Below are 13,400 nucleotides of genomic sequence, written 5' to 3' on the forward strand. Positions count from 1 at the left end.
TGTCAGGAACGGGCCGTGCACACCAGACCTGTCCTCCAATCCTAAACCCAATCCTAACTCCAACCTTAAAAACCACATCTTAACCCCTCAGTTATTTGGGGTTGTGAGGACCAGCCAGAATGTCATCCCTTCCAAAAAATGTCCTTTGCCAGTAGAATGCATATTTTGCTACTCAATACGTAGCAAACTGGGAGCACGCACGCCCCTTACTAGAAATATTTCAACCATTGACCATGTGTGATGACAACAGAACACGTCACTCCTCAAGCGACGCATGCGCGCTACGAAGGGGAAGCACAAGCTCGACCCTCTGCGTCAGCAGTTTTCTACCATCCAAAACATTATTTTGTTGTTTTTGCCCGGAATTATGGACTATTTCGCATGATATTGTTTTTGTCGCCCTCTCGAAGAAGTACCGACAGCAGCCGAAACAACGGCGTACCAACAAAAAGGGAGAGAAAAGCGAAAATACCACTTGAGCTCTACTTTTTTTACGAGTGGCTTCCCAGTTGACAGACTACGCACTTGTTTCTTGTTGTCAGATGAGTCTGGTAAAAATAACCCCCGCGGAGATGTCAAAGGTACCGTAAAAAGGGCAGCAAGAACACAGCTCGGGACCATAGGGGACCACCAAGAGAACCGTGCTGCCAGTTTATTTTCTACATGTGTCTGTGGATGAAATGTCGCTGAGTTCGGGCGGTTGGACACGCACTTCTCCAGACTTCAGCGCGGATCAGGCCGCCGCCCCGTCACATCATGAGGCCTCGGTATCTAAACACGGCTGTCAGACTGTCCTCATGTCGGTGCCGGTGTCGGTGTGCCACTCCGGGATTCGGCCTCTCTGTCTACCCGGAGCAGGCGACGAATCGCTGCGCCTGCAGCTCAGCATGGACCCTGGGAAGTCCGGGGATTTCCGGCTTTCGATCCAGCACAGCAGCGGGACTGGCCGGACTGTGGTGAGTCTCCGGCGTGTGGTGTGTTTTTAGCTGGGGGAAATACCTCTAAAGGTTGACGCACTGTGGCATCTCATTTAACTTAAAAAATTGCTGTTTGGCAGCACATATTCATCTATAACTACCCGACATATAAACAACTGAAGATATTCATAAAAAAATAGATGAGTGGGCTCTGGGCGTCCATAGATTTTATGGTTTACATGCATTGTATTCCTGGCAATTATGTCAGACGTTATAAATAAGCAAGAGGATATGTATTATATACAAATATTAATAAGCAAGAGGAGACCTCTGAGCACAATGAATAAAAGATAAAAACCCACTGGCTTGTTAATGACAATAGCCCATTCTGGATCCTGTTAATCTCCCCAAGCACCTTGCTTCTCGTCCCCCCATTGCTCTGAATAAGCTTGCCCTCTCCGTCCTTCCCTCAGACCATTGCCGAGTTTGATTTGGGGACGATCAACTACGAGGTGAAATCATCAAAGTGTCATGAGCTGAGTTTGGTGGCGCCTCCACACGAGCGCATCAGCTTCAACTTCCGCTGTGAGCAGGAAGCCCAGGGGTGGGCAACGGTGCTGACATCATCCCTGAGAGAGGCACAGAGAGGTCTGGCTCATTAGCATTGATGTTTGTTGCACATATATCCAGTTGTTGTCATTTATTCCTACAAAGGTGGTTTTTTACAGCAGTAACAGCAGATGTAAGCGCTGTCACCAACCTAACACTGTTCTTTGTCTACACACTGTTATATAATTGAAAGAATGATCATTTAGTTGTATTGAGTCTTTAGTTGTAAGACTCAACGCAGCTCAAGGAAAATTATTTTTTTTTAAATTGTCTGAGCTGCCGTACGGAGTACTACAGTAAACAAAGTTAATTCCCCCAAACCCACAAACTTGACATTCAAAAATGAAAATGTACAGGATAATTTGGGTTAAGCATAAAAATTACACTTTTCCACATTCCAACTCCATAACCAGCCACTGTGTCAGGTTCCACAGTAATTAAACTCTAAACTCAATGCTTTCTCAATGCTTTCTCTGTCCATAACAAAAATTGATCAAGATCTGACTGTTTCCTTGCAGTGCATTACAGTTTCTTTAGTTGTCTGAAATTGTCCTGGTCTCAATATGTTTCTTTGACAGTTGGCCCTCAAGATAATGGTCCCCAGGATGCTCTGGACTCTGTTGATACTCAGAACATTTCATCTTTGCAAAGAACAGGTGTGTATTCTAAACACATCTCTGTAAACATGAAATGCAAATTGTAGAAGTAATTTAGAAATGTACAAATAATTTAGAGTAGCAATTAGCTATGAAAGTCTTTGAGGCCTAAAAACCCATCTTCTGCACATAAATGTCTCTTCCTCACACAGAAATTGTTCATTATGTTCTGTTTTTACTAGTGTAACCATGATGGCTTGAAGTTTCCCAGCAGTTTTTTATACTAACTCTTTTGTGGGCTGTTAGAAAGTTTCCGAAGGTAATTTTCAATGTTCCAAACCTGTCAGACACTCTGGGACTCTTAAATGTGACTAGTAGACTGCTATCATCGTGGCATACTCATTTATAATTCTGCAGTTCATGATCCCAAAGTATTTCAACCACTGTTCCAGATTAACCCTTCATTCCACCTTCATTCACCTTCCTTGTGAGAATGACTCCACTCATCCTTTAGGGTGGAGCTCAGGCTGTCGGATAACCATATCAGCCCTATGTGGGTTGAGGCACCTCGGCCAGCCTTGTCTATCAGGACACAATTACTTATGATGCACGTCCTAATATTACCTCCCTCCTTCCTTGTAATTGTTCCACATGATGCTTGGGTAGGTTCCCAAATGCTGATGGTTATGGAACTCTGAATGTGTTTGTTGGATTTGTGGGGAAAACATGAATCAAGTCCCCACGTGATTGTGTGGCACATGTTACATGGTTAGACATAAACCCAGTTAAACCCAGTTGTGGCTAAGTAAAGTAATTAGCAAAGTAATTATGCCCTTTATTATGCACCTTGCTCAAAGATCCACAAATGTGAAGCTATGTCAAATGCAAAGGTACACATCTCTGAGAACCAGTTCCAAGGAGGTTTCATTCCCTTCTATGATGTAGTTGCTAATGCTCACCAAATAAACCACATTGCTCTGGACTTTGAAAACCTAGTAGCATATGGTTTGGACTCTTGGAAAATAAAACTCCAGGCCCTCTGAAATATGGTGTCCTAAAATGGTATAGCATTAGACTATGCTCTGGCTCCTCGGGGTGGTGTTTGTCATATCATATGTTCGGAATGTTGTTTACTGATGAATCAGGCAACTTCCCCTGGATTTGATTTATGGTCATGGCTACCTTCTGGAGGGTGTTAATAAAGCCCAATTAAGATTCATTTAACAATCACATCTAGTGATTGTTAAACGAGCGGTATGTGAGGTTGTGGCCAAAACAAACAAAATACTCTGGTAACTCATGGTGACCCGTTGTAACTTGTCGCCTACCCCCAGAGTAGAGGTTGCCTGTTTAGCTTGCTGAATCCAACAAAAACATCTACATATGACTGATGCACTGGCTCCTTTATGTTTCATATTGCCATATTGGCCGTGTTAATGTTGGTCCACAGCGTTTCAGCTATATGCCAGAGAAACAGAGAAAGTGTCGTTATTTCCCAAACAATTAATTACCTTGGAGTCTATTCTAGCTGTATATGGGCAAAGGCAGGGTACACCCCTGGATGAGTTGCCAGCTCATAGCAGGGCCCTATGTGAGCATTTAGATGTTCAGTACCTTGCTCAAGGGTACCTGGGGCAATGAGAAACCCTCTCTGTGACCCCTGAAAGGAATATAGCTTTAAAAAAAATACCCCAAAAAACATATCGCCTAGTCAATTCGATGACCCGACTACATAAGTGGACCATTTTATGGTTGCTTTAAATAAATTTCTTACATACCACTCCTTTAATCATTCTAATTTTGTCACTGTTGTGTCACCCTGTTGCTAAAATGTGGTGTGTCCTCACTGATAACTCCACACTTGACAAACCATCATTTCATTTCTATTACTCCACCAGAAGAACATTGAATTCCCTCTCAATGATGACACTGATGTTGAATGCTATTGTTGAATTACAGAAAGGGTTGTTTGAATAAAGCTCAAAACAATAACTTATATTTTTTCTTTCTGAATATCTTTATTTTAAAAATTGTCAAGACCTGTAATCTCAAAAAATACATGTCTTGTTTCTTTATGATAATGGTCTGGAATGATCCCCTACACACGCTTGTCTGTATTTTCACCTGTGTGTGCTTGTGTGTGTGTCTATCTATAGAGGAAACGTGTATAGAACTCAGCCACGCTATAGAAGCAGGTGATATGCAGTCTGCTTCCGTCCTTGCTGCCACACTAGCTCGACAACACGTCACTGTCCAGATTCAGGCCTCTGCCAGAGACTATGAAGATAATGAAATCAGGTGTGGGTCCTGATTTTTTGAAGCAGTTTATAAAGGTGTGCGAAATCCTGTAAACAAGCACTCTGACCCCATACCTTGTATTTGACAGTCTGGCAGTTGTAGTCGAGGATTCTTCGTCATCCTGTTGTGTCACTGTGAAGGTTTTTCCACACATGACCACTGCAGCACTGAAGCAGCAGGTTAGGCTGTAAATTGCACATCATCCTTGTTGGCTTTATTTAATAAAAGTGCAATAAATTGCAATTACATCATCCCAAATTGCTTCATCTCCATGCCAGGTGTTTCTGGAGTATGGCTTTCACCCTCGGGTACAGCGCTGGGTGATCGGCCAGTGCCTGTGCGCTGACCAGCGCTCCCTCGCCTCATACGGAGTTCATCAGGATGGTGACACTGCCTTTCTGTACCTACTTTCAGCCCGTCATGCTCGCTTGACTCAGCAGGTTCTCCAACAAGACCAGGAGAGCGCCCTTCTTGTCAATCCCCCATCTTTGTTTGCATCTACTCCCCCCCTCACTACTACCTCAACAAATGGATCCTCATCTCTGGACAGGAGGTCTTACTGTACCCTACCTTCCAGACTCCATACTAGCTGCAATATTGGTGAGCAGAGGCATTAGCTTAGGTGTTTCTACTTTGATTAAGCTTTTTTATTTTTACTGAGCAGTGCAGCGATACAGTGCTAAGCATTGTCAGAATTCCCTCCTGATTTTTTACAGTTTAAAAAGATCATGTGTGCGTGAATGGTGTGTGTTCTACAATAGACTAGTGATCTTTTGATATGTTTAATGTTCAGGTGGGCCAGAAAGAGGAAACATCAGTGATATCAGAGATCTTATCAACATACAGATGCCTCAGCTCCAAGAAGCACTTGCTCCCAAAAAAGCCTCTGCCCAGGTAGTACAGCTTTATGGAAAACTACAGTTTAGTTTGAGCAAATGAATGCTAATAACTAAACTGTTTGCTGCAGGGTTGGTCGTGCCCGTCTTGCACTTACATTAATAAACCAACTCGTCCCGGATGCGAGATCTGCAGCACAAACCGTCCAGAGAGTTACGTCATCCCGGGAGGATACCGACCCGATGCACTAGAGCTCAGACGAATCCAGCAGGAAAAGGAAGCTATAAGGCAGTACCAACAGGTAGGAAAGAATGACACTAATGCATGTAACACTCCAGCTGAGTCAAAGTGTATATGTCAGTGTCACGCCTTGTTTTAGCCTAAGGAAGAAAGTGGCTTAAAAAAAGGGGGGGGAAAAAAGAGTAAGTTGAGGAAAAAATAAGACGCTCTCAGGCTGACTCTCTTCTCTTTTGTCTCTGTTTTTTCAAGGAGAAAGGGAGAAGAGAGGTGCTGAGGAGTGCTGGAGGTCTAAACAATTCACTCCTGTATAACCTGGACCAGGACAGCTGAACACACCGACATATACACAGGACATGTTTACAGTGGCAACCAGGCACATTGTCTGTAGCAGCACTCTTTTTAATACATCACCAGTAATGCCTGTAGGACTGAAGCAAACACAGTTATTTTTGCCTTGAATTTGAATGGCGTTTAAAGAGTCATTCTTGAGATGCACTGATGGCTATTTGAGCCATATCTTATGGAACCGGAGCATCCCCGACTCCGGGTTTTGGATGTGTGTGTATGATCAGTGGAGAAAAGAGCTGATTTTATATTAAAATGAAGGATACCTTGAGAGCACTGCCGAGGTACCCATGAGCAAGGCACTAAACAGCCAAAACGCTCACATAGGTCTCAGTGATGTGCTGGCGGCACTGCCTTCACCTGTGTCCATTTGGGAAGGCTCCAGCACCCTCCCCACGACCCCGCAAGGGGAACTAGCAGTAAAAAAAAACAAAACGATTCTGCTGTTTGCTGATACACCTTGTTTCTAATCCATAATTGGTACTGTTCCTTTTTTAGCCGCTAGAGCTGGGTTGGGAATTGAATGTATTTTCTTTGAATTTACCTGTTATTGTATATAATATGTAAAAATTAAAATTTTATTCATCATGCAAACATTCTTGTCTTTATGCTTTTACCGATCTGATTGCGGCCTCTCATAAAAGTGAAAGGAAACATATTATAATTCCACTTAATTTACTGGATGCAATCCCACTTCCTGCCAGGCACGGGAAGAGGAGCGCAGCAAAAACTTTGCCCGGCTGGTGATGTTGGACAGCCAGGACCTGCTTCCTAACCCCGAGCCTGTGGAGTGCAGGATCTGCTACATGGATCTGCAGCGTGGAGACGGGGTCCTGCTGAGGGAGTGCCTCCACTGTTTCTGCAAGTAAGTCAAGTTTGAGACACAGATGGCTGCGTCCGGACACTGGACGATAATTTTTGATTCAAACTGGTCCACGTTTGTGTGTGTGTGTGTGTTCCTGTCCCGACCAGAGAGTGCTTACGTTCAGTCATTATGCTGAGTGAAGAGCCAGAGGTATCGTGTCCCTACAGAGATGAAACCTACTCCTGCTCCTGCTTTTTGCAGGAAAGAGAGATCAGAGCTGTGAGTAGTGACAAATAAAATATTTATTCTGCTGAAAGGCCATGTGAGCGAACAGTGACGTGCGGTGAGGTTCATGGCTAGTGAGGCACTGACTCCTCAAGAGTCAGATTTATGATTGTAAAAACTGAAAAAAAAGCATCTTATTTCACTAGTTTTCCAACAGCATACAACTACTGATAATGCTTCATATCCCATCAGCATTCCTCTTTCAATTACACTCACAAACCAACACAAACATATACACAGGAACATATTTGTCCTATAAAGAACTTTCTTTTCTAGCTATGGATAGAGCACCCATCTTGTGTTTTAAGAAATTCATATATACTGTAAACAAATTAAAGTCCAGAGATGTGTGCAGCAGAAATTTGATTTTGACCAACAGCAAACATTTCTGTTATTTTTCTAACTTTAAATTCTGGTGCTTCAATAAATTTTAATAAAGTTTGCCTATTAAAATGAGCCAGTACTGCAGCGAGAAAGCGCCTGCCAGCTTGCGTACGCCCCCTTGAGTTGAGGCGGAGTACTGCCTGCCTTACCTGCTGACTTATCGCTGCGCTTTATTGTGCGATCAGCAGGAATAGTTCTCTCACACATGCATAAAAGACATTAAATAGACTGCAGAAAGTCGTGGTGTATAACGACTATTTCTGTAAAGTTCATATTATTTGTTCTCTTTTAAATTTCCGTAGTGTTTGCTATACTTGTTTACATTCTTTGCTATTTGGTATTTACTTTCTTTCCTTTTACAACTGGAGTATTCAGACACCATGTTCTGGAGGCTCGAATACCTTTTTCTCTGTTTTGCGGTGCTTGGGTTATTCGCGGCCCCCATCAGCTGTGCTGAGAAGCGGACCGGTATTGTCTTTACACGAGACCAGCTGATGGCTCTAAGACCACCATCCTTTGTGGTCAGAGAGAAGCCCCAAATCCCGAAGGAGCTAACGACGAGGGAGTAAGGCTGGAGTTAAACAGAGGATGAAGAGGCGACGTTTTAATCCCTGCGTCCCCGCGGTCATAACGGGGAATGTCAGTTCCCTGGCAAATAAGATGGACGAGCTGGAGGCACTCACACGGACCCAGCGGGAGTACAGAGAGGTCAGTATCATGTGTTTCATGGAGACATGGCTCCATGGACTGATACCGGACTCTAATGTGACGATCGCTGGTTTCAGCACTGTGCGAGCGGACCGAGACACCACCGCGGCCGATAAGAAGAAAGGAGGGGGACTGGCCGTGTTCCTTAGCAACAGGTGGTGCAACCCAGAGCATATTCACGTCAAGGAGCGCGTGTGCAGTCCCGACGTGGAACCTATTGCTATCGGACTCCGTCCATACTATTTGCCACGGGAGTTTACTAATGTCATCGTCATCACTGTTTATATTCCTCCGACCGGTAAAGCGGCCTGTGACGTTATTCACTCTGTCACGGCTGACCTGCAGACTAAACATCCCGGAGCCTTTATCCTCATCACAGGTGACTTCAATCATGCCTCCCTTAAGTCCACTCTCCCTACATTCCAACAGTATGTCCAGTGCAGCACGAGAGACAGTAAGACTCTGGATTTACTGTATGCTAATATCACCAATGCATACACCTCCACTGCACTCCCTCCACCAGGCAAGTCTGACCATAATCTCGTGCTGCTCTCCCCATCATACACACCTGTGGTTCAGCAGCAATCGGTCAGTGAGGACTGTTATGAAATGGTCAGATGGTGCCATGGACTGTCTGCGGGATGCCCTGGAGACCACCAACTGGTCTGCTCTCTGTGAACCACATGGTGAGGACCTGGATGGACTGACAGACTGTGTTTCTGACTACATCAAGTTCTGCACTGAGAACTCCGTCCCCACCAAGAAGGTACGCTGTTACCCAAACAACAAACCTGAAGGCCCTTTTGAACAAGAAGAAGCGGGCCTTCACTGCTGGAGACCCGACTGAGCTCAGGAGAGTACAGAAGGAACTGAAACGCAAGGAGAGCAAGGACGTCTATAGGAAGAAGCTGGAGGAGAGACTGGAGAGGAACCAGACCAGGGATGTTTGGAGTGGGATGAGGACAATCACTGGCTTCCAGAAGAAAGGAATACGCTCAGCTGATGGGAACGTGGACCAAGCTAATGAGTTGAACCAGTTTTTCAACAGGTTTGATTCTAGCTCCCCCTCCCCCAGCTGTCCCAATATTCCTCTGGATAACGATGGGTCCCCTTAACACCTCCCAGAGCCCCTAAAAACCTCTGCCAACTTCATCCCCCTCCCCCCTGCTGACACCCTACACAGATTTCAACATGTCACCCATCCCCCTGGCAGGACTATCCTTCACGTCTAGCCAGGTGAGGAGAGAGCTGGAGAGGCTCAACCAGAGAAAGGCTGCCGGACCAGATGGCATCAGCCCACGGGTGCTGAAGAACTGCTCCAGGCAGCTGTGTGGAATACTGCAGGACCTGTTCAACCAGAGCCTTCATCTTCAGAGGATCCCAGTGCTTTGGAAGACATCCTGCTTGGTCCCGGTGCCAAATAAGACCCACCCTGTGGCACCGAGTGATTACAGGCCAATAGCACTGACCTCCCACATTATGAAGGTCATGGAGCGGCTGGTGCTGACACACCTCAGACCTCTGGTGAGCCCCTTTCAAGACCCTCTGCAGTTTGCCTATCAGCCCAAGGTGGGGGTTGATGACGCAGTGATATACTTGCTACAGAGGGCTTACTCCTCCTTGGACAGACTAAACACCACAGTGCGGGTCATGTTCTTTGACTTCTCTTCTGCCTTCAACACCATCCAGCCAAGACTGCTGAGGGCTAAGTTGGAGAAGATGCAGATGGATGCTCCCCTTGTTTCTTGGATCGAGGACTACCTGACAGGTCGACCACAGTTTGTGAGACTGCGGAGCTGTGTGTCCGACCCCCTGATGAGCAACACAGGGGCTCCCCAAGGAACTGTGCTGTCCCCCTTTCTGTTCACCACCTACACAGCTGACTTCCAGTACCACTCTGAGACATGTCACCTCCAGAAGTACTCGGATGACACAGTCATAGTTGGATGTGTGGAGAATAGACAAGAGGATGAATACAAGGACCTTGTGGAGAGTTTTGTTAGGTGGAGCAGGGAGAGCCTTCTGCAGCTCAATGTGACCAAGACGAAGGAGATGGTGGTGGATTTCAGTAAAAGCAAGTCCCCACCCTCCCCAGTCTGCTTTAGTGGGAAAGATGTGGAAATAGTCCCATCTTACAGGTTCCTGGGTGTTCACCTGGACAATAAACTGGAGTGGTCCACAAACACCGATGCTGTCTACAAGAAGGCCATGAGCAGACTCTACTTCCTCAGGAGACTCGGGTCCTTCAGTGTTTGCAGCAGGATGCTCCACATGTTCTATCAGTCTGTCATGGCTAGCACCATCTTCTTTGCTGTAGTGTGCTGGGGTGCAGGCATTAAAGCAAAGGATTAAAAATGCAGGGTCTGTTGTTGGCTGTAAACTTGCAAACTTGGACGAGGTGGTGAGGGACAGGATGATGTTGAAATTGTGGACAATCATGGACAATCCCTCCCACCCCCTCCATAACACAGTGAACAAACTGAGCAGCAGCTTCAGCAACAGACTCCTGCAGCCTTGCTGCTCTAAGAAACGGTACAGGAAGTCATTCCTGCCGTCCGCCATCAGATTCTATAATTCATCCAAACCCAGTCAATAACAATAATTGTCTAATGTTTATGTTGTAATTTTATTTCTATTTTATTCTATATTTATGTATATATGCTTATAATGCTTATAATATGTATATATTATGTATGTATGTCTCTCTGTGTGTGTGTGTGTATATGCTTATTATATATGCTGTATATATGCTTATAACGTTCTAATCTTATTTGTATTTATTTATTCTACAGTATTTCTATACTTTGTAAATACAAAACCTACAATACAGTTATATTAATCCATTTTAGGCTGCTACTACAATTCAATTTCCCTACGGGGATGAATAAAGTACATCTTGAATCTTGAATCTTGAATTAGTGATATGCTGAGGAACAAAAACTGGTACACGTCATGTATTGGATCATGCAGTCAGAGGTGAGGCATAATTCGCCCCTGCCTCACCTGGTTTCTGCCCTGATTTGATTGAAAAAACTCAAATTCGGCAATTTTTATTCAATAAAATGGCAGAAATGTGTAGTCATACTCCAAATACATTTTTAACACACTTATTAATATTAATATTTATTTATGTGCACTTTCTTTTTTCTTTTTTTTCCCGCATGTCACTGTGAGCGAACATTAGCTTCAGCTGTCTGTAAAGACGACAACACCTGGCCTGTTACTAACAGGTGGTCTGTAATTTTCTACTTAGTTGGTGCCGGCGGAGGACTACGAGCGATGGCTGCAGAGAGGTCTTTCTGTAGCAGAGTCACGCTGTGAGGGCAGCTACCACTGTGCCACCCCTGACTGTCTGGGCTGGTGTGTGTACGAGGATACCGTCAATGTCTTCCACTGCCCCGTCTGCAAGAAACACAACTGTCTTATTTGTAAAGTATGCAATATGTCTGCAAGAAACACAACTGTCTTATTTGTAAAGTATGCAATATGTAAATACTGCATATTCACACATTTGATCATTCACCGCTAAAGTTGGTTGAGTTTTATTGGACTATTATATTAGTAAGAAGAAAATGGTTTAACTGCTACTAAAAGAAAGAGACAGAATTTTTTTATATTTACGTTTTTATATTTCCTGTCACAATTCTTTTCAGTCTATCCATGAGGGAATGAACTGTAAGCAATACCAGGATGACCTCGTCGCTCGTGCTATAAATGACTCTGCTGCCAGGAGGACAACGAACCTCCTCAAGGTGGGCTGGATAAGTGTTAGCACAAACTTTCCAAAAAAATTTAAACAACACGCCTATTTCAAAATAAAAGCACGGACTCCGATCTGAATCCTTTTTTCAATGTGACACTATCACAGACGCTGGTGCAGTCAGGGGAAGCTATGCACTGTCCTCAGTGTGGCATCATCGTGCAGAAGAGAGATGGTTGTGACTGGCTACGCTGTACTGTTTGTCACACTGAAATCTGCTGGGTGACCAGAGGACCACGGTGGGGTCCGAGGGTGAGTAGTTCATGGCATTCCTGATACTTGCTTGATACTGGAATTATACTTTTTGTATAATTCAAAAAGTTAATAACATGTGTTGATTGTTTCCAAGGGTCCTGGAGACACCAGTGGAGGATGCCGCTGCAATGTGAATGATCAGAAATGTCACCCTAAATGCCAAAACTGCCACTGAGTTACCGGGAGTGTAAACTTCAATTGCATGTGATGTTTATAAAACTGCTAATCTTGCAATATAGCTGCAATATTTTCTGTTAAGGGCAACAGAGCAGAATGTATTACAGTGAACTGATGAGGCCTTATTCTTATAAAACAGAGAGCAGATGGATACTCAAAAATGTGACTCTTTTATAGTTATGCATTTTTCTTAAACATGCACAGATCATATGGTTGTCTGTTTGTGAGTCTTATGTGATATGGTGATATTATCTAACTCACCCGTCAGGTCTGCCTAATTCTTTGACAATCTCAATGTTACACTGAACTCATCTATGCATCAATTTGCTTTTGAATTAGAGAACTGATAATGAGAATAAACTAATTATGAGCACAACTTCACTGCACAACTATCCTAGACAACGCACTCGGCTGCACTGACAAGCCATGACTTAACTGTCATCAGCTGTGTTCTTGAGTTCCCACTGTGCCTTGATTTGTTTTTTTATTAGAACTCACAGATGTAGTTGAGTTAAATAAATAGCTGTTATAAACATCAAGTCTTTTGTGTCTGATCTTCACCACAACAAAGCCATCAAATGTGCAGTCTGGAATTTTCAAGTTCTCAATTTTTTGTATGTGAGTGAGACATATAAGACATTTGCCTTTTTGCTTTCGTTATGCAGACGTCAGATATACATGCAGTACCACCCCGCTCCACCAGGAGGTACTGGTTACCAGCGATATGTCTATGCTGGTGTCACTGGGTTATCAATTAAAACCTGGTGAGATAGACGGAAATCTCCTCAGGCCACTGCTAATCTACAAAAGCCCAATCACCATCATGGAGGGCTTCTAGAGGAAGATCAACCAGTCCCTGCATGGGTGGCTGGGCCTGCCAGGAGCCTGAGTAATACTGAACTGTTTGGGCACGACACCAGGCTGCAGCTTCCCTTCAGCTGCCTGTTGGCAAAAAGGTCTGGAGGTCAGAACAGGAAGAAGGTAGTGTGCCCAGGATGCAGTGAATTGGGCAGAGACAAGGCAGCACTCCAGGTCCAGCTGGGTAAAGAACCAAAGCCACAGTAAAGCCACAGGGAATAGATGAAAGCATCTCCAGGAGGAGGTTCGTGCCAAGGTGTAGGTGGCTCACTTCAGCAAAATGGTGGGTATGAGAAAGTATTGGGCCTGGACCAATTGGAAACTGG

The 13,400-nt window shown here is 44.4% G+C and overlaps 1 protein-coding gene across 2 annotated transcripts; it reads left to right on the plus strand.

Annotated features, from left to right (window-relative positions):
* Positions 1-240: 240 nt before the first annotated feature.
* shrprbck1r (sharpin and rbck1 related) lies at positions 241-12,755 on the plus strand. Of its 2 annotated transcripts, XM_011607798.2 has the most exons (14): positions 241-956; positions 1,391-1,565; positions 2,105-2,182; positions 4,279-4,420; positions 4,509-4,599; positions 4,699-5,020; positions 5,214-5,314; positions 5,388-5,558; positions 6,547-6,707; positions 6,815-6,926; positions 11,278-11,457; positions 11,678-11,776; positions 11,893-12,036; positions 12,134-12,755. In XM_011607798.2, exons 1-14 carry the CDS (start codon positions 681-683, stop codon positions 12,212-12,214), a joined length of 2,133 nt encoding a protein of 710 aa, XP_011606100.1. In that variant the 5' UTR covers positions 241-680; the 3' UTR covers positions 12,215-12,755. The 2 variants fall into 2 exon arrangements, with proteins under 2 accessions (XP_011606100.1, XP_029698767.1); XM_029842907.1 differs by lacking the exons at positions 11,893-12,036; positions 12,134-12,755 and having other exon boundaries at positions 11,278-11,452.
* The last annotated feature ends 645 nt before the right edge of the window (positions 12,756-13,400 follow it).

The sequence above is a fragment of the Takifugu rubripes genome, chromosome 10 (assembly GCF_901000725.2).
Source record: "Takifugu rubripes chromosome 10, fTakRub1.2, whole genome shotgun sequence".
Classification (NCBI taxonomy): domain Eukaryota; kingdom Metazoa; phylum Chordata; class Actinopteri; order Tetraodontiformes; family Tetraodontidae; genus Takifugu; species Takifugu rubripes.